Genomic DNA, 21,171 nt, shown 5'->3' on the forward strand with positions numbered 1-21,171 from the left:
TGGACCTTGAGCCTAACTCAACCTCAAAAGCTAGCTCAAGATGTGAGGATTACCCAACTCCATATAAGCAAACCCCTCCTCACGCCCAGGCCCAGCTGGCACTGGCATGTGGACCGGGAGCCCAAAATGGGGATGGACCTGGCTCTGATACCATGATAAAAAAAATGGACCTTGTGCCTAACTCAACCTCAAAAGCTAGCTCATGAGGGGAGGATTGCCCAAGACCAGATCAAGGACCCTTTAACCCACCAATGTGGGACTCCAACAAATGGGTAGAGAATTTGAATAGGATGGGTACTGCATGCTTAAAATGGAACAATAATTATCTTGTAGAACTAATGAATGAAAGAAGTGGTTATTACAGAATTAATAGAGTTTATAATAATAGGGGTATATGTGGGCACAGATTCCAGTTCCATTGTCATTCACTTTTTTTCATGTGTATGTGGTGCCTGTTTGGACTTGGCCTTTGTTGGTCAGTATGTTGGCATTGTTTGAGATATTGCATTATGGGTGGTTACCTAGTACGAAACTACCTTTGCTTCCTCTGCAAACAAAACAAGACAATGAAGTATCGTTGCATCTCATCACTTTCCATCCACACTTCGTTATAAAAATGAAACTCCACTGTCACTTCAACTGAATATTACTTAAAGTTCCCAACCAAATATAATCGAAAGTTCTAGACAATCGTTTGTGAATAGAAGTCCGGAAAAATGAGAAGAAATAAGTAGAGAGAAGATGAAATAAAATGTCATATTTTTATCCTCCGTTGTACTTTAGGACATTCATATCGTTGTCGTTAGCTAATTGAATTTTATTCCCCTTTTGTCCCTAACTGAACTCCATTGTGAAGTTTACTCCCAAGGCACGCCAAGAATAATATTTCTCTCCTAGTACTATGGGGTGGTCCATTTATTATTACCATGGCTAGTTTTCTTAAGTTGGTCAATACAACTTTGAGGGAAAAGTTCATCATTCGAGCAGGGGCGGATCTAGAAGCCTGAGTGGGGTTTTTGGGAATTCAGTAACTTTCATGCAGATCTAATATTTATATAGAGAAATCTAGTAAATATATAAGAATTTTATGTTGGGAATCAATAAACAAAGTGTATTATTGGTGTAATGAAGTAGAGACACTTGTACAAGTTTTATAGACCTCTTGGTTGTGGGTTGAATCTCTTTAGTTATTATTTGGTTTTATTTTTATCTAACATGGGAAACCCACAAACTTTAAATTCGAGAGAATAATTGAACCATTACGTTGCAAAATAGTAGTCCCATCTTTCGTGAAACTGCATGACCTATATTAATTGTTCACATTTCAATTGCTAATCGAAATTAAATTGCATATTCGTCAAGAAAACGGAGCACTTTTCACTTCTTGAACACTTAAAATTAAGTTATCTTCTAAAGTTTTTAATGCATTTGTTTTGTAGTTTGACACTCAAATATTTCAAAGAAAAATGAAACTTGTGGACCGGTTAGCTTAAAAGCTGATCAAATTGACCTTCCATGAGTTGTTGAAAGATATTACAATACTTTAGCTATTAACTTCTGTAGAAAAAAATAATTAAACAAGGAACTTAATTTGAAAGGCTTCAACTTATAGAAAAAAAGAAGAGGAAGATAGTCCGGTGCACTAAAGCTTTCGCTATGCGTAGGATGGGGAAAGGGTCCGACCACAAGGATTAATTGTACGTAATCTTACTTTATATTTCTTCAAAGACTTCAGCTTATATGACTAATAATGTATAATTTTTTACACTATGAGATAATTTGTTGGGGGTAAATCAATCTAAAGATGTTTTTTAATTATCTTGAAATGATATTGTTCACTTGGGGCTAAACTTGTTTTCACAAAATGCCTCACACCATTCAAGAGTACCACATCCTTGTCTTTTTTTTTTGTCAGTTATCAATGTGAGATTTTTATTTGCACGACAAAAAAGTAATTAAAAATACAATTATAGTTGTCTGCATGTCACAAGTAGAATAAGTACAACAAGGCGATTGATCTAAAACTAGTTTATAGTGTGAATAAAATTTATCACTATTATAACCAAATTATGGCCAAATTTTATGACAAAAGGATTTTTTCTTATCCTCAAAGTGAATATTAAACGACAAATTAAAGAAAATGATTGAATACATCAATAGTTTCTTAGACACTTCACTAAATATTGGAAAAGTTTTTGCATCTGTTTTTAAGCGTCCATTATGTAAATAAGTTGACTATATATATAGAATATAAGACTTTCTTTAATTATATGCATTTGTTGTATTAAGTTGTGAAACCTCTGACATATTTCAATTGATCTTGATGTGTATAATTAGAGGAAGTGACATTTCTTATGTAGCTACGTACTGGACACTTGATTAGAGCGCAAGTTTTTTCAAGATTTGATGCAAAAATGTCCAATACAAGCTCTTTATCCATGTGTTTAAATACTTAATTGAAACATAACATAATACACTAAATATCGAAATAAAATTTACTGACATATTTAAAAGGTTAGTACTGTAATTTGTAATGTAGTGTAGCTCCTGTACTATGCTATGCTAAAGAGTGTCAACTTCCAATTTTGCAACCATGTGTTGTTCTTTTCTTTTTCTCTTCTTACTACTATTGTATATTGTGGGATCCATAGTTGTACCTTTGGATAGTCCCAAGTTGTTACATTTCACTTGTTAATTGAACATTAAATTAAGTGTATCTTCCTCAGAACTTTTAAATGTATTCTTTTGTTACTTTCATGTGAGGGAAAGTGTTACTCCCGTGAATTGAATCTAAAGGGGAGCCAAATCTGAGTTAGTTAGGTTCCAAATTGAATATCAAACAACAAATCAAATAAAATGGTCAAATACAGCAATAGTCTCTTAAACTTTTCAGTAATTTTTTGTTATATCATAGAATTACGACTTGCTTCAATTGAACACCTGCTAGAAATGATAAATTATTTATATTAGACAGTACTTTTGACTAAATTTTAAATTTTTTTTTTGCATGTGTTTTCAAGCATTCATTACGTAAATAAGTTGATTACACATACTTATAAATTATAATATATCTCCTTACTTGTGTTTTCAAACATTTATTACATAAATAAGTTGATTGTACATGCTTATAAATTATAATATGACATCTCCTTTAATTATACTCATTAGCTTCAATAAATTGTAAAGTTCAAGCATGTTTCGTATTGGTGTCTATAATTAAATAAAGGATGTCTAAGAAAAAAAAAAAAAGGATGTGACAAAATTTTATGTGGCAACACATGAAAAAAGTTTGAGATAGAAGTATCTAATAACCACACTTGCATATATTCATGTATTTAATTATAACATGACTTAATATGAGTGTCTAAATAAAATTTATGACATATTTAAAAGGTCAATTCTGTAATGTCGTGTAGCTCCTGTACTATGATATCCTAAAAGAGTGTCAACTTCCAATTTTGCAACCATGTGTTGTTTATTTTCTCTTTTTTCCTTACTACTATTTTTTCCTTATTACTATTGTATGAAGTAGAGTCTTCAAGTAATTGATAAAGTTGATGTCATATGATCAGGAGGTCACGGGTTTAAATCTTGGAAACAACTTCTGGCAGAAATGCAAGGTAAGACTGCTATGATGCATCCTTACGGTGGAGCCCTTCCCCAAACACCATGCATAACGATAGCTTTAGTGCATCGGACTGAACTTTCCTTACAACTATTGTATGTTGTGTGGATCCATAATTGTAGTACCTATGGTTAGATTTTTATGTAAACTTATAAATTGTGCAATTGAAAGAAGCCAAAAGTGTCCAATCGTGGTGTCAACATAGTTGGGACAGTGGCATGTTCCATAAAGTGGGGAAAGTACCTAGTTTAAAACATGATGCTGTGTGGCCCTTAGCATCAATTGATGACTTTTTTTTATGTACCACCACTTACAGGGATAAGCCTAAGGACAAAATTGATTTGTCAGTGGTGAAAGTTAAAGTGTTACTGTTACAATTGATTTATAACAATAGTTAGCTGGCAGTTTCTATGATAAAAGAATCTCTATTCACAGCTTTTCCTTGCAAACAAATCTTTTTGTACTTTACTTAGTAGCATTTGATCATCAAAATCACAAATTTTTATAAATGGATTTGGAGTTGAAGTTAAATTTAGAGTTATGGTTAGCAATGAATATAAATTTAAGTTCTTTTTAAATTTTTATGAGAGAAGTAAGAGTGAAAATAAGTAACAACTTTAGGTTGTATTTGAAATTCTTATGACCAAACTGTTATGAGTCTCACGTCGGAAGAAGGATGAGTACTTGGTCTCCTCATATGGATTGGGGCAATTCTTCCCTCATTAGTTAGCTTTTGGGGTTGAGTTAGGTTCAATATCTATTTCTTTATCATGATATCAAAGTCTGAGTTAGGTTCAATATCCATTTCTTTATCATGATATCAAAGTTAGACACATCTCAATTCTTTGTTCACCTATGTTGGGGCCCCATATTATATTGTTTACCAGAAGAAGACTGTTCACACTCTAGTAGCATTAAGAGTCCCACACCAGAAGAAGGATCGATATGAATGAATTAGGTTCCCATTTCTTTATCACAAACACCATAGTTGCATTAACTTGAATTTTTCTTTTTGAAAAAAAGTAAAAAATTCTTATGGACAAAGCGGCTCCAGATGAGATAATTTGGTGCAGGGCCCAAGACCAAGGTTCATTTGAGAGGATGAACAAGTTTAAAAATTAGTTAGATGAATATCTATTAATATTAGTGACAATCAACTCAAATCTAATTAAATGATCTTACAAATAAGCCATCAAAATTTGAAAAATAATATTCCCTTCTTCCCAAATTATGTGTCATCATTTCCTTTTTAGTCTGTCCCAAAATAAGTGTCGCCTTTCTTTATTAGACAACTTTTTAAAGACACAATTACCCTTTTACCCTTATTGGTTCCACTTAATTAAAAAAAGATACTGACACATTTTTTGATAAAGGATAATTTGGTAAACTTTATCAAGTCTTTCCTTTTTTTCTTAAACTCCGTGCCCGATCAAATAGCGATACATAAAATGGGACGAAGGGAGTACTAATTTTTAGTCTAAATATCTTGGCTTCTAGCTTGTCATCCAAGTCTTAGTCCATTGACCTTAATAATTCCCTCTCTCTTTTTTTTTGCACTAGTGAGCAAATAACCCATCAAGGAATATGCATGACTTTTTCTATACTCTTTGTTTCAATTTATATTACATTGTCTAATTAGTCAGAAAGGTTTTTCTATATATATAATTTAAATATGTAATAAATATTTATGGCTACAAGACTTTAACACTATTGTTTTGCACATATCACAACATTTGTGTGCGGGAGTATTGTAATTTTGAGTTCGATAAAACTCAGTAATTTAGGCTCAAATGTTATATTTATATTGAAAAAATTCATTCAATATATATAAATAATTTATTCAAAATTCAGATGGCAATAAAAAATATAATTCAAAATCCATAAACTTAAAATCTTGATTCCACCTTAACGTGGCACAAAAGCTTGTCCTTAAGGATAAAATATAAATTTTAAAATTAATTGACTTTTAAATTTATAAAGATGTCATTCCTTTTTAACAGATGGAATAATAAATAGAAAAACAACACTTTATTCCTGGTTGTGTAAATTACTCCTACTTTGGATTATTTTAGTTAATTAAATATCATTTTTTAGAAAAAAGATTTAGTGTCAAAGAAGAGTCAAAATAATCTCATCTTTTCCTTTTAATTTCTTACAATTTTCATAAAAATGCTTGGAATTTGGTCTTGACACTTCAGACCTTTTGAATATATTTATTTTTCCACATGGATGATATATTTCACTTTGCAGAATTTAGCTTTATTCCTCTTATCACATTCCTTTTTCTTTACTAATTTGGCAAAGTAATCCATTTAATTTAAATAATTAATTAAACATGTGATCATATAAATAAACATCTGATTTATGCAAGTATCCATTAACCACGTCACAAGGATGTGGAAAGGTGATTTGTTCTAAGATATTAATTAGAGAAATTCATAAACTTTAATTTGTACTTAACTTATACTCCGTCAGTAGACATGCAGATACTATATTTTATTTCAACGATGAAAAGCAAATTTGATTTGATTAATAAGGACAAGGTCTAATTGCTAATTAACATGACACCACAAAAAGAAAAAGATAAAAAAGAGAATAATTAAGAAACTAATCATGAAAGTTGGACTTATTTTCTGACTATTGCCTTTTTCTTTTTTTGGATGCTTCAGCACTTGATAATTAATTAATAGATGAATAGAATTTTTCGGGAGAGACAAAAATATCAAGTAATTTCTTTTCCTCTATCCTAATTTTAGTGGATAAAGTTATTGGTAGTGGACCATAGATTCAAAATATCTCATAAAATTAATCAAGATGCATGTAAACTGTAAACCGATTCAAACGATACAATGGTAAAGAAAGTAATGAATGGAGTTTTTGGTATCATAACGAAGAACTTTGGTCAAATATGAGAACAGTAAAAATGTGGTTGGCTAAATTTGAGAGGGGATCCGTAGACCCGAGTCAATCTCTGTCAATGTTTTTCGAGTCGAGTTTATCGCATAAGGCTTACTTAATGTGATTTATATTCTTTATATGATTTGCAGACTATTACACAGTGAAGATTTATCCGGTGCGCACAAAATATCCACCCAAAGGATAGAGAGTACGGGTGTGCATCGGTCGGTTAGATTTTACATATTATCGATTTGATTTATCGGTTTTTGATTTTTAAATATGTTAAATCAATAACCAAATCAATAAGATATTTTTTATCGATTTTTAGTTCTTAACGGTTTGATTTTCGATTTAACCGATAAGAAAATACTCATAAAATAGAAATAGTAGTAACTAACGTGAAAAAAATCGAATCTTAGCTGCAACTAAAACTTCTACATGATGTGTTTTAATTTACAAGAATCTTCAAGTTTGAACTAAATGTTGTTTGGAGAAATTAAGAGTTTGTATAATTTAAATAATAGGTTTGTTAATATGTATAAATTAAAGAGAAATTAAGAGAAATATATAATAAGTCATATATATATATATTCTTATTGGGTTATCGGTTTACCCAATAACCCAATAAGAAAAAATTGAACCGAATCAATAATTCAATAATTTTTTTTTATAAAACCAATAAAAAATCGTTAATCCAATAACCTAATAACATTTTTATCAGTCGGTTCTGTTTTTGCACACCCCTAAGAGAGACTATGATAGAGGTTATAATGAATGCGGTTAAAAAAAAATTAGAGGGGAATAAGTCCCTGTCAAAGAGATTATATTACATGCCAAGCAGCTCATGTTTTGCTATACAATGATTTAACATGGTATAAAGTAGGGTAATGTTTTGACTTCATGAAATTACCATGTCTTTAATTTGGATCGAACCTTTTCTTAATTAATCCTTGCATCTCAATTATTCCACTAGGCACGACAAGTTCTACTAATATAGATATTATATATACAACTATTGCTCATCAAAAAATTTGGCAAATGAGAAAAATCAGTTAAGTATTTTTTAAAACTCGTGTTAAAATTCAAAGGGAGTTTTGAAGCATTGATAAATTTATTTCTGCGTGAATTATAGATTATGGTTTGAATATAATCTTGACATCAGCGGGCATTAATACTTATGTCAAAGTAAATTGCGTACATTACATCCACTTAATCAGAGTGTAACCCTACTCTGGGCGTTGTATGAATACAAAATACTGGGTTATCTTTAATCTCTTAATCTCTGTTATGATTTTAATTAGTTCTAGTCTTCTATAATTTTCACTTTGCTTTAGCACCTAATGCCATGATATAGTGATTAATGAGTATGTGGCTTCAACATTTAATGGAGATAAAAACACCAGTTAATTTATTCTTATGTCTAATCTTGATAATAAAGTCACTAAATATTTACATTGATATAAGATAATAGATACTTGAACACCAGGATAAAAACAACTAAAAAATAGTTTTTACTGGCTTCATTGAGTTGGATTACTTGATAATTTAAGTTAGGCATGATTCATAAACGAACTTGGCTTCTGCTGGCATTTATGCCCTTCAACTTTGGTGTAAGTGGATACTTAAACTTGTATGAAGTTGAATAAGTTGACAAATATGTTTTATGTACGTCCTACGCAGTGACGGACCCAGAATTTATGAATTGTAAGTGCTTAAAAAATTAAAAAGCTAAAAAAAATAAAAAAATCACCTCAACAAGGTTCAAACTCGGGACATCCCTTTAGTGGAGAAACTTAAGATCAACTTAAATGCTAGTGCACCCAATCAACTTTTATTTTAGTGGGTGCTTTTATCTCTTTTATACCTATTTTTGTATATTTTTTATGTAATTGTACCTATTCCGCGTCGATTTTACTGAGTGTCGGAGCACCCCAAAAATATATGTAGGTCCGTCCTTGGTCCTACGTATCTTATGTTACATAGAATACATATGTCTATTTGTTTAACTTTATACAAGTGCATACTTATATATGCACATTCAAAATTGAAGAACATAGATGTTAGCTGAAGCAGTTTAGATGATACTCCCTCCGTTTCATAATAAATGAATTGTTGGAGTATTTTTGGTGTTTCAAAATAAGTGAATCATTGAATTTTTTTTCCAAATTTACCCTTGAGGATTTGACAACGAAGGAGCCCATCAACTGAAAAAGAATAAAATAAATATGATTATGTACTTTGAACAAGGGTAAAAATAAAAAACTATATTAAATTTATGTCTTTGATTATTTTTTTTAATCTGTGTGTCAAAGTTTAACAATTTATTTATTATGAAATGGAGGGAGTATGTTTATATATTATGCTTTTAGGTTACTTATTAAGGTAAGGGTGGAGAGTTTGGTGTATGTAGCGTGGTGGGGAGGGGTGTGGGGGGGGGGGGGGGGGAAAAAAGAAAGGGAAAGAAGAAAAAAGAGGTAAAAATGCATGAAAAGCAAAAGAGAGGACCTCAATGATTAAGTGGGGGAAAAAAGCAATACAAACCTGCTTGGGTTTCCAACTCAAAAGTTGTAAAGAAAAGACAAAAGATGGTCTCTGATTGCTACTTATAACACATCATAGCTCTTCTTCTCTTCTGTTGCAAGCCATTGGCCCACCATTTGATTTTTGGTTATTTTATATTTAAAATTATTATTAGTATTTATATAAATATTTAAATTTTATTTATTTATTTATTTATTTATTATTATGATAATATGATATAAACTTAAATGATGAAATGAAGATTCATAAATTACTTGAGATTGACAAGAAAGTGGTCAATTATTCTTGGTGCAACTTATGTATCCACTAAAAATAATATATTGTCCACTATCTTGACATTTATATGATGCTTTATTTCTTGTGTTGTAATAGAGGAAAAAAGATGAGAAGTGAACGAGAGTATTGTGAATTGTGTTTATATTTTATAATTAATGTAGTGAAAGAGAACACTGATACAGAAAAATATTCTAATTAATCTCCAACTTATTATAAAAAAGAGAATTAACTTTATATTGAAGGAGATACTCTTTTGATGAATATTTAAATTTTTTAACTAATTTTGAGTAATTTGAATTTTACAAAATTGTTAAGCTATTGTATCATGGAGGGGCAAGTTACATTGGAAGTCCGAAGAAGGCGAAACATATCAGGACTCATGTCCTTAAATTCGTATCAAAAGAAACAGTCGATGAAATGAGTGAAAATTATAAAAGAGGAAGATCACGGCACAAATTTCATTAAATGACTTTTTTTCTTATTTATCTAAATTATGATGGATAAAATTATTGCTATTTTAACTGGTCTAGATTTCAAACACCACGATTATATTAAAAGAAATACCACTAAAGTTATTTGTGTTGGTGAGAGATGAAAAAGCAAAGTAAAAAGAAAACCTCTTACCTCACCGCCGTTTTCTGTTTACAACTAAAGTGGCCAAGACTTTTATTCACATGTTTTTTTTCTCTTTTTTTCAGAGAATATAAGCTCTGATTTGCAGAAAAATTAAAATATTTTACGTACTTTAAAAATTGTAATATATTATAATAAGAAGCCTGACAAACGTCGTGCATGAAATCATAAATTTCACATGATTCCAGTTGTAGTTTCTTCCATTGTTGGTATATTAGATTTTTACTAAAAGAAGCAAGCTAAACAAAAAAAGTGCATGCAATTACAAATGAAAAATTAAATTAAAATCAAGAAAACAATTTATTCATCATTTATTTACAATGAGTGGTTCATTACTTCATCTAACTTTTTGTCATTACTTCTCTGGATCCCACTGTCTGTATCCTTTCGTCGAAAAATTATACTATTACAGTCTTAAAACTTGGAATGCGATTCCACTGCCGTAAGTAGTCCACGAATAGTGATCTTCACTATTCATGCATCAGTTCAGTTGAGTATTTTTCGTCAAAAAATTATACTGTTATGGCCGTGGAACTTCGAGTACAGTTCCGTGGCTGTAATCCCACAAATAGAGATCCTCTTCAGGCCAAAATTCAAAGTAGTTAGAGTAACAGAATTCATCAAATTCTTGAGTAAGATCCATAAGAAGATCAGGCAAATCAAGAAAAGGGTCCTCATTAGTCTCTCTTTCTTCATCAGGAGAACATGGCACTACTTCCATTAACTCACCTTTACTCTCTTGTTCCATACAATTTCTTGGAGAAATATCCAAAGCTGCAGCCTTCGCGGCTGCAGATTGGATATCTTTAGCACATTTCGAAGCTGGTTTAGGGAATTGGTGAGCCAATTCAGGGAAATTGAGCATGGCTAAGTGACCTTTAATGGCAATTGCAGCAACATCATGTGCCCTGGCAGCCATTTCAGGTGTAGCAAAAGTACCTAGCCAAATTCTTGATTTTTTTCTTGGTTCACGAATTTCAGACACCCATTTCCCCCAGCTACGTTTTCGAACACCGTGGTATAAAGGGTGTTTTGTGTCATCAAGTTTCTTGGATTTTTTGTGATTGGTTTCTTCTTTTGATGATATTAAGGTTATTGGTCTTTTTGTGAGAGCTGAAGAAGAGGTTGTTTTATTGTTATTAAGGTTGTTGAGACTAATGGGAGATTGATGTTCTTGTTCCATGGGGTGATAGGGAGTTTTTCTTGAGTTAGTGAGGAATGGGACTACAGAGTTAGCTTCTTATACTATTTTGGTTCTTCTTGGGCTCATTGTCTCATTGGCACTTTAGTACAAATTATGAAGATAGGAATTGGACAAGAAGTTATAATAACGCTAACAATATTTACGACATAATCGTTTTAATAGCTTTAGAATTTCCTTTTGTATTACTATTATCATATATACATATATATATATATATATAGGTTAATTGACATATAAACTTTTTTAAATAGCTTTTTCTTTGTCTTTTGATTTGTCTTTATCATGAACGCGGGCGGATCTATAACCAAATTTTTGGTACTCTGATGTTTATTAAATTCGACTCAGATTAGGTATAAATATATTAAGAGTGTATAAAATCTGATATAAGATTTAGAAAAACATTCAGTAAATAAAAAAAATAACTAGGTACTTTAATTTAGTTTTCTGGCATAACCTTAAAGCTTTAGACGTCAATATGTGTGGTCGAACCTTCCGTGCACCCATAATTTCTAAATCTTGAATCCGCTACTAATCATGAATTGCAATTTTTAGCAACCGGCATGCCACCTGATTATTTGAAACCCAACAATGATTTCCTAAATGTGGACTCTCATATTCAAAACCCTACATGCTTTCTCAGTCGATCTCGTCACACGAAATTTGGCTGATGTAATTTATCTCTTTTATTTGATTTGCAGACTATTATACTGGAATAAATTCTACCTTATACATTCAAAGAATAGCTGATACAAATTCTTCTAACTTATACATTCAAAGAATAGCTGATCCAAATTCTCTTATCAATTAAAAGGTTATTATTACACTTAGTTGGATAGCCAGGTGCAGAAGAAATATTATGTTCGGTTTTCTTGAAAATTATATGCTTATCCTTTGATCACCAAAATAATATGGTGAGATGAATAGCATCCTGTTGGTGTTATTGTGCATATAAGTGCATGATATTAGTGCGCATAAAATAGAAAAAGTGGTATCATAGTTCTTTGTAATTCATGTAATCACAAAGACATGTGCTCCTCATTATCACCTGCTAATTGTTCCAGTAATATTCAAATGACGATTCATATTTTTGACATTTATTCGTGGAAGAAATCATACACCTATATAAATGATGTCTTTTTCTCTTGTGTTTTAATAAATGAAAGATTGAAAAATGATAAGTATTATATTGTACTATATTTTGAGGTTAGTTTAGTGAAGAGAGAGTTGAGAAAAAAGAAAATAGTATAAGTCTCCAATTATATTCACTATACATAATTATATGTTGAAGGATGGTGTTTTTCTGTTGAAGTTTTGAACTCTTTAACTAATTCAGGGTTATTTGAGTTGTAGGACGTTGTTGGGTTGTTGTATCCTAGAGGAAACAAGTCAAGAATCATACTGCTGGATCGGTGTAAATTATGTTGCAGTGGACTTGAATCTCCTTAAAAAAAGAAAGATTTATGTGTCTCGGCCTGAATATTATTTATCATTTTATACTTATTTTATTTTCAACTATAATTTATTATTATTTGTGATATGTTACATCAACATATCCTTTATTCTTAATCATGTGTCTCGAATTATATTATTCGGGCCCTATAAATGAAAAAAGATCTTAGTAGAAGGCATTTCCTTTTAATGAATTTTATGCAAACACTACGGACTTGTTTAGCCATAAAAATAATAATTTTTTGAAGTTGGAGTTGGTGTTGTGTTTGACCATGAATATATAATTGAAGTTGTTTTTGAAATTTTGTGAGAGAAATAGGAGTGAGAAAAGTGAAAACAAGTAAATTTTGAAAAATTTGTTTTTCACTTTTTCAAAAAATGATTTTCAATAAAGTGAAATAATTTTTATGGCCAAGCACTATTATTTTCAAATTTTCAGTAAAGTGAAATAATTTTCAAAAAAAAAAAAATTCATAGCCAAACGTCTTCTAAATTTGAGTCAGTAATTAGACTCAAAGGCATATCAGACACCAAACAAGGAAAATGGTAAAATACCTTGATAAATTCTTAGGGGTCGTTGGGTTGGAAAATAGTTATCCCGGGATTAGTTATCCTGGGATTATCCGGGATAACTTATCCCACCACGCATATGGGATAAGTTATCCCATCACTATGGTGTAAATGGTGGGATAAGTTATCCCGGGATTGACTAATCCCTCCAACCAAACATGGGATAAAATGAAGGATCATTTTATCCCGAGATTACTTATCCCTTATACCTCATGTTGGGTTCATAGCATATGAAAGAAGTGTGAATGGAAAAATGGAGAGTAAATGCTGGAGGAAAGGAGACACTAAAATAGAAAGTGTACTCCCAAATTAGAAAGTTTACTCTTTCTCCCACATTGGTGGAAGAAGAGAACTTGGAAGTGTTTATAATCAAGAACACTTACTCCAATGATAAGTGAGGCAAGAAATAAGAGATGCCTCGCGTCGTCGTCGTCGCTCGCTCGGCTTCGGCTTCGGCTTTGGAACTGATGAACTATTTCTGTTTCGGCTGAACTGATGTAGATTTTTGAAACAATGTTTCCTGAACTAATACATTAGATCGACCAGATGCAATTCTTCAATGAAGTGATGCACTATTTTGAACTGGTGCACTATTTCAGCAAAAATACTGCATTGTTTTGGGTAAACAAACATGCATTTTTAGAAAAGTCACACCTCTAGATTGAACCACTGCCACCTTTTCAAAGAGGCATGTTATGACTATATAAACCTGGTTTCATTCACAGGTTTTGATATGAACGAAAATTTCAGAATAAAAACACTCTTCTTGACTTAAAAATATTCTGTGTGATCACTCAAAACGTTCAGTTAGTTCGACGATATTCCAATTGTTTGAGGTACCGCTATAGTTGGTTTGTTTGGCCATTTTATCATGGGAGGAAAATTCCGCAACCTCGGGTACAGTGAGGGGAATTATTTCCTTAAGAAAAGCCCGTGAATTCAGGCGATTTGGCCATTTCTGTTTCATCTTTATTTCTTAAAATAAGATACACCTCTTATAAAGATCACTTTGATCTTGGGTAGAGGGTATTTTTTTTACTTCATTGCGTTCTTGTTCTTAAACTTGAACTAGTTGAAGTGGTTGGTTCTAGTATACAGATTCTTGTATCCGTAGAAGGAAACTAACAATCTTAAAGAAATAATCTTGCAGAATCTGTATTGCTTGCTTTTAGAGATTAAAGCTTTAAGCTTTCAACTCCGTTTGAACTTAACTAGTGATTCAAAGACATTAAGTCTTTATCACAAGTTAAAGATCATTAGGTTGACGATTGGAAGTCATAAAAAGTTCATCGTTAACTAGAAACAAGAAGAAGAGTTTAAAGTTGCTTAACTTTATAAATAGTATTCTGAAAATACTAAATTTTATTGTCTTGTGGTGGAAGGAAAAATGATTAATGAAATTCAAATGCAAGTTGCTGTTACGACTGTGGGCGCAACTAGTATTGCCTCAACAAGTCGATCAAATGCTCCGCAACCAATGGCACCTGCGGAGAAGTCCGAAAAATTTACGGGCATTGACTTTAAGCGATGAAAGCAAAATATGTTCTTTTACCTCACCACTCTATGCCTTCAAAAGTTCATTAGTGAGGACGCTTCTGAGGTGCCCGAGGGAACCTCGGACAAAGAACGTTTTGTAAGTGTAGAGGCTTGGAAACAATCAGACTTTCTTTGCAGGAATTATATTCTGAGTGGTCTCTAAGACGACCTTTACAATGTTTATAGTGGAACTAAGACATCAAAGGAATTATGGGGGGCACTTGAACGAAAATATAAAATAGAGGATGCGGGAATTAAGAAATTCCTTGTTGCACGATTCCTAGACTTTAAAATGATAGATAGCAAATTGGTTGTCTCTCAAGTGCAGGAGTTGCACGTCATCATACATGATCTCCTAACAGAAAGTATATCTTTGAAAAATATCTTAGTTGAACAAATTAAAAATGTTCTTAATACTCACATAAACTATTTTGTAGGTTTAATTATGAATGATGCATTTCAAGTAGCAACGATAGTTGAGAAGCTACCACCTTTGTGGAAAGACTTCAAAAACTACTTGAAGCATAAACGCAAGGAGATGACTATTGAAGATCTTATTGTCCGACTGCGTATTGAAGAGGATAATAAAACTGCCGAGAGAAGGTCAAAAGGGAATTCTACAATTAATGAAGCACATATTGTAGAGGATGATCAAAACAATTCTAAGAAAAGGAAGAAAACTGAACAAGGAAGTCATCAACCCAAGAACAAATTCAAGGGAAAATGCTTCAATTGTAGCAAGATTGGCCACAAGTCCATGGATTGTCTTGCCTTAAAGAAAGGCAAAAAATAGGATTAAGCAAATAAGATTGAATCCAACAAAGAATGCGATGATTTGTGTGCTATGTTCTCAGAATGCAACTTGGTGGAAAATCCTCGCGAATGGTGGATGGATTCTGGTGCCGCCCGTATGTATATGCCAACAAAGAGTTGTTTTCATCATTTGCTCCGGCTCAAGTAGAAGAAATGATTTACATAGCTAACTCCGCTACTGCTAAGGTAGAAAGAACAGAAAAAATATGCTTGAAAATGACTTCAGGAAAGGTCTTGACACTTAACAATGTCTTGTATGTTCCGGAGTTACGTAAGAATTTAATTTCTGTTTCACTTCTAGATAAGAATGGATTCAAATGTGTAACTCTTTCTGAAAAAATTGTAATTAACAAAGGAGAAATGCATGCAGAAAAAGGCTATCTCACCGAGGGCCTTTATAAGATGAATGTAATAACTGTTGAAATAAATAAAAGTTCAAATTCTTCTTATTTGCTTAGTCTTATGATTTATGACATGAACGTTTAGGCCATGTTAATTACAAAACATTACGAAAACTGATTAACTTAGAAGTTTTGCCAAACTTTGAGTGCAATAAATCAAAGTGACAAATGTGTGTGGAATCGAAGTATGCAAAGCATCCTTATAAGTCCGTTGAAATAAATTCCAATCCCTTAGACTTAATACACACTGACATTTATGATATGAAGTTAACACCATCACGTGGTGGGAAAAAGTATTTCATAAGTTTTATTGAAGATTGCACTAGATACTGTTATGTATACTTGCTAAATAGTAAGGATGAAGCAATAGATGCGTTTAGGCAATACAAAACTGCAGTTGAAAATCAGTTAGACAAAAAGATCAAAATTATAAGAAGTGATAGGGATGGAGAATATGAATCTCCCTTTGTGCAAATATGTGTTAAGAATGGAACCCCATATTTACCTCCATCTAATGGAATTGCGGAAAGAAAAAATCAAACTTTGAAGGAAATGATGAATGCCTACTTATAAGTTCTGGTTTACAACAAAACTTATGAGGGGAGGCTATACTTACGGCAAACGTATACTCAATAGAGTTTCCCATAGTAAGACAGAATCAATTCCTTATGAAAAGTGGAAAAGAAGAAAACCCAACATGAAATATTTCAAAGTGTGGGGGTGTCTAGCAAAGGTCCAAATTTCTGTGCCTAAAAGGGTTAAGATAGGACCTAAGACGGTGGACTGCGTGTTCATAGGATATGCTAAAAGTAGTAAGGCATGTCGGTTTTTAGTTCGTAAATATGAACATCCGGATATAGATGAAAATACGGTAATTGAATCAGATAATACTGAATTCTTTGAAAACATTTACCCGTATAAACTTAGACATGAACAGTCTAGTGGAGGATCTAAACGACCTCGAGATGAACCAAGTGAGAATGTACATAATGAAGAAAATCTAAGACATAGTACACGCCAAAGAACGTCAACTTCGTTTTGATCGAATTTTGTAACATTTCTCTTAGAAAATGAGCTTCAAACCTTTAAAGAAGCGATGTCGTCGTCAGACTCATCCTTTTGAAAAGAGGCAGTCAATAGTGAGATTAATTCAATCTTAAGCAACCATACATGAGAATTGATTGATTTTCCTCCCGAAAATAAACCTTTAGGTTCTAAATAGATTTTCAAAAGAAAAATGAAAACAGATGGCACTATTGAAAAATACAAGGCAAGACTTGTAGTAAAAGACTTCAAACAGAAAGAAGACCTTGATTACTTTGATACGTACTCGTCAGTAACAAGGATAACATTAATTTGAATGTTAATTGTCTTGGCTGCGGTATATGATCTTGAAATCCATCAAATGGATGTGAAAACTGCTTTTCTAAATGGAGAATTGGAGGAAGAAATATACATGGAACAACCTGAAAGTTTTGTGGTTCCAGGAAAGGAAAATAAGATGTGTAAACTTATTAAGTCATTGTATAGACTAAAGCAAGCATCTAAACAATGGCATGCGAAGTTTGACAAAACCATGTTGGCAAACGGATTCAAAATGAATGAATGTGATAAATGTGTTTATATTAAAGACACTCCAAATAATCAAGTCATTGTTTTTTTATGTGTGGATATGTTAATCATCAGTAGAGACATTTCTGACATAAATGCAACAAAACGAATGCTCGAGAGCAAGTTTGATATGAAAGACCTTGGAGTTGCGGATGTGATCTTAGGTATAAGAATCCATAGAACTCCACAAGGGTTGGCATTGTCACAGTCTCATTATATCGAAAAGGTACTTGACAAATTCAAGTTTATGAAATTCGGTATTACCAAAACTTCATTGGATGCGAGCCTTGCACTTCAAAAGAATAAAGGTGAAAGTGACTCACAGTTGGAGTATGCAAGAGTATTGGGATGTTTAATGTATATAATAAATTGTACACGACCATATATAGCATGTGTTATCAGTAAATTGAGTCGGTACGCGAGTAATCCCAACAAAACTCATTGGATGGAATTGAAAAGAGTTTTGGGGTATCTTAAATACACTCAAGATTCTGCTTTGCACTATAATAAATATCCTACAGTACTTGAAGGATATAGTGATGCAAATTGGATCACCAGATCAAACGAAGTAAAATCCATAAGTGGATATGTATTTACTATCGGTGGAGGAACATTCTCTTGAAAATCATCAAACAAACTTGTATTACTCGCTCTACAATGGAATCTGAATTTATCACATTGGATAAAACCAGTGAAGAAGCAGAATGACTTCGGAATTTCTTGGAAGATATTCCGTATTGGCCCAAGCCAGTGGCACCAGTATGTATACACTGTGATAGCCAAGTGTCTATAGGTAGGGCAGGGAGCATGATTTACAATGGTAAATCTCGTCATATACGACAGAGACATAATACTGTTAGGGAACTTCTCTGTAGTGGAATTATCACTGTTGACTATGTAAAGTCAAAGGATAATGTGTCGGATCCACTTACAAAAGGCCTATCTAGAGAAGGAATGGAAAAGACATCCGAGGAAATGGGTTTAAGGCCTAGGACAAGTCAGCATGGTGGTAACTCTACCTAGCAGACTGGAGATCTCAAGAGCTAGGTTCAAGGAGATCAAACAAAGTTGTGTCTGACAGGTTCAACATGGTCAATTACCTAACCCATTCTTGTGATGTAGACAATGTATAGTAAACAAGGATAAGACTTAAGTTTAGAAGTTTTTTAATGATTATCTAAATTTGGCAGATTTGATCAAATAGTTTAATCTATAGGATTGAACGTTTAGAAATCACCTATGTGAGGGCAAAGTGGAAGCCGCTTCAAGTAGAATGTTAATAAAGGCCTATTTTCTAAGCTCTCATGAAACTGGGACGTGTTCATGGCTGAAAAGAATAAAACCGCGAGAACCATAAACGTTAAAAGACTGGTTGTGTGACATATATTGTCTAGGTGTACATTAAAGCTCGATGGTTCAAAGATATCAAATCTACCGATTGACCGAGTGCATCCGATGAATGTTCACTATGGAAAGTTCAAAAGGAAACCCACTTATCCAAATGCAATCAGTCTTTACTTGATGATCACATACTTGTCCGTAAAACTTTTACGAAAAATAGTCATTCCCCATTCATGTGGGGGATTGTTGGGTTCATAGTATATGAAAGAAGTGTGAATGAAAAAATGGAGAGTAAAATGGTGGAGGGAAGGAGACACTAAAATGGAAAGTGTACTCCCAAATTAGAAAGTTTACTCTTTCTCCCACATTGGTGGAAAAAGAGAACTTGGAAGTATTTATAATCAAGAACACTTACTCCACATGATAAGTGAGACAAGAAATAAGAGATGTCTCGCGCTGTCGTCGTCGCTTGCTCGGCTCAGCTTCGGATTTGAATTTGTATTTGTCAAATGATCGATTGATGAGATCTATCTTTTTGGATAAACTTTATTTGACGAAATCTGATCAATGACAAAAACATATAAATTTTTTTTGTGTGTTTAATACTCCATTTATATGCATGCAGTAACAGTAACAGATGCAATGTTTTGACTGAACTGATGCACTGTTTCTATTTCGACTGAACTGATGCAGATTTTTAAAACAATGTTTCCTGAACTAATACATTGGTTCGAATAGATGCAATTCTTCAACAAAGTAATGCACTATTTCGAACTGGTGCACTGTTTCGTGAAATGGTATACTGTTTCAGAAAAAAATACTACACTGTTTTGGGTAAACAGACATGCATTTTTAGACAAGCCACACATCTAAATTGAACCACTGCCACCTTTTTAAAGAGGCATGTTATGGCTATATAAACTTAGTTTCATTCACAGGTTTTGATTTGAACGAAAATTTCAGAATAAAAACACTCTTCTTGCCTTAAAAAAATTCTGTGTGATCACTCAAAACGTTCAGTGAGTTCGACGATATTCCAATTATTTGAGGTACCGCTACAGTTGGTTTGTTTGGCCATTTTATCATGGGAGAAAAATTTCACAACCTCGGGTACAGTGAGGGGAATTGTTTCCTTAAGTAAAGTCCGTGAATTCGGGCGACTTGGCCATTTCTTTTTCATCTTTATTTCTTAAAATAAAATACACCTCTTATAAAGATCACTTTGATTTTGGGTAGAGGGTATTTTCTGTACTTCATTGCGTTCTTGTTCTTAAACTTGAACTAGTTAAAGTGGTTGTTTCTAGTATACAGATTCTTGTATCTGTAGAAGAAAAATAACACCTCACATCAAATGACCGCTTATAGTTTATGTGTGTCTTCAAACGTCTATTATGTATATAATAAATTAACGATTTGAAATACATTACCTCTTTTAGCTATATGCATTAGTCTCAATAAACCTTAAAAACTTCATATTTGTTCCAATTCATGTTATTATGTATTTAATTAAAGGAAGTGACATATTTTTATATGACCATGAAATGAGCCCTTGAGGACACACAATTTTTTTTTCAAGATTTGATGCGCCCAAAAATATCTAATAAAAATATTTTATCATGTGTTTGATGCTAGAAACATGGCATGATGTATTCATACAAAGAGAATGAGCCAAACCCATCGCCAGACCCCTTAAGTACGCGCGATCTTTCACTTAGGCACCTCAAGTGGACGTCGCTCACTCTTGGCAACTCAAGTAGCCATAAAGTGTGTCATTTTGGCACCTTTTGCTGAGTTGGCAAGGTGCGTGTATTACACCTCCATGAAGGCGCGTGAAAGCCCTTTTTTGGCTGATGCGGCGCCCAATTTGGCCCACCAAAAAAATATTAACTCATTTTCATTAATTTATACCTTTTTCCTTATTTTTATCCATCATTTTTATCAATCTTAAGCTTATTTAATGGTGAAAATTATTGGGAGAGATTTAAAAATTAGATACACATTTAAGAGTTCGTCTTACCAAAAACAATATATTAACTCAACGCCCATTAATTTATACTTCTTTCACATTTTTATCCATTATTTTTTTTTTCAATCTTAATTTATTTAACGGTAAGAATTATTGAGAGAAGTTTATATACGCATTTAAAGGTTCGTGAAAATTAAATAATAAACACTTTTTTTTTAATAATTAAGGACAAAATTGATGAAGAAAAATAAAATATAAGCAACATCAACGAATAAAAACTAAAACTAAAACAAAATCGATGAAGAAA

General features: G+C 32.5%; 2 protein-coding genes across 2 annotated transcripts in view; one reads left to right on the forward strand and one right to left on the reverse strand.

The window, feature by feature from the left end:
* The window catches only part of LOC107867704 (U4/U6 small nuclear ribonucleoprotein Prp31 homolog), a 14,959-nt gene extending 10,977 nt beyond the window's left edge, over positions 1 to 3,982 (forward strand). The window contains 1 exon segment of the mRNA XM_047393682.1: positions 3,573 to 3,982. Within this exon segment, the coding sequence (XP_047249638.1) occupies positions 3,573 to 3,635 (63 nt within the window). The 3' untranslated portion in view covers positions 3,636 to 3,982.
* Positions 3,983 to 10,235: 6,253 nt separating this feature from the next.
* LOC107852866 (ethylene-responsive transcription factor ERF039) lies at positions 10,236 to 11,335 on the reverse strand. Its single transcript, XM_016697918.2, has one exon. It carries the CDS (start codon positions 11,154 to 11,156, stop codon positions 10,494 to 10,496), a length of 663 nt encoding a protein of 220 aa, XP_016553404.2. The 5' UTR covers positions 11,157 to 11,335; the 3' UTR covers positions 10,236 to 10,493.
* Positions 11,336 to 21,171: the final 9,836 nt, after the last annotated feature.

Source organism: Capsicum annuum, chromosome 1 (assembly GCF_002878395.1).
Source record: "Capsicum annuum cultivar UCD-10X-F1 chromosome 1, UCD10Xv1.1, whole genome shotgun sequence".
NCBI lineage: Eukaryota > Viridiplantae > Streptophyta > Magnoliopsida > Solanales > Solanaceae > Capsicum > Capsicum annuum.

Excerpts from the sequence above, each read along its gene's own strand:
- LOC107852866 (XM_016697918.2), bottom strand. The coding sequence starts at position 11,156 with ATGGAACAAGAACATCAATCTCCCATTAGTCTCAACAACCTTAATAAC.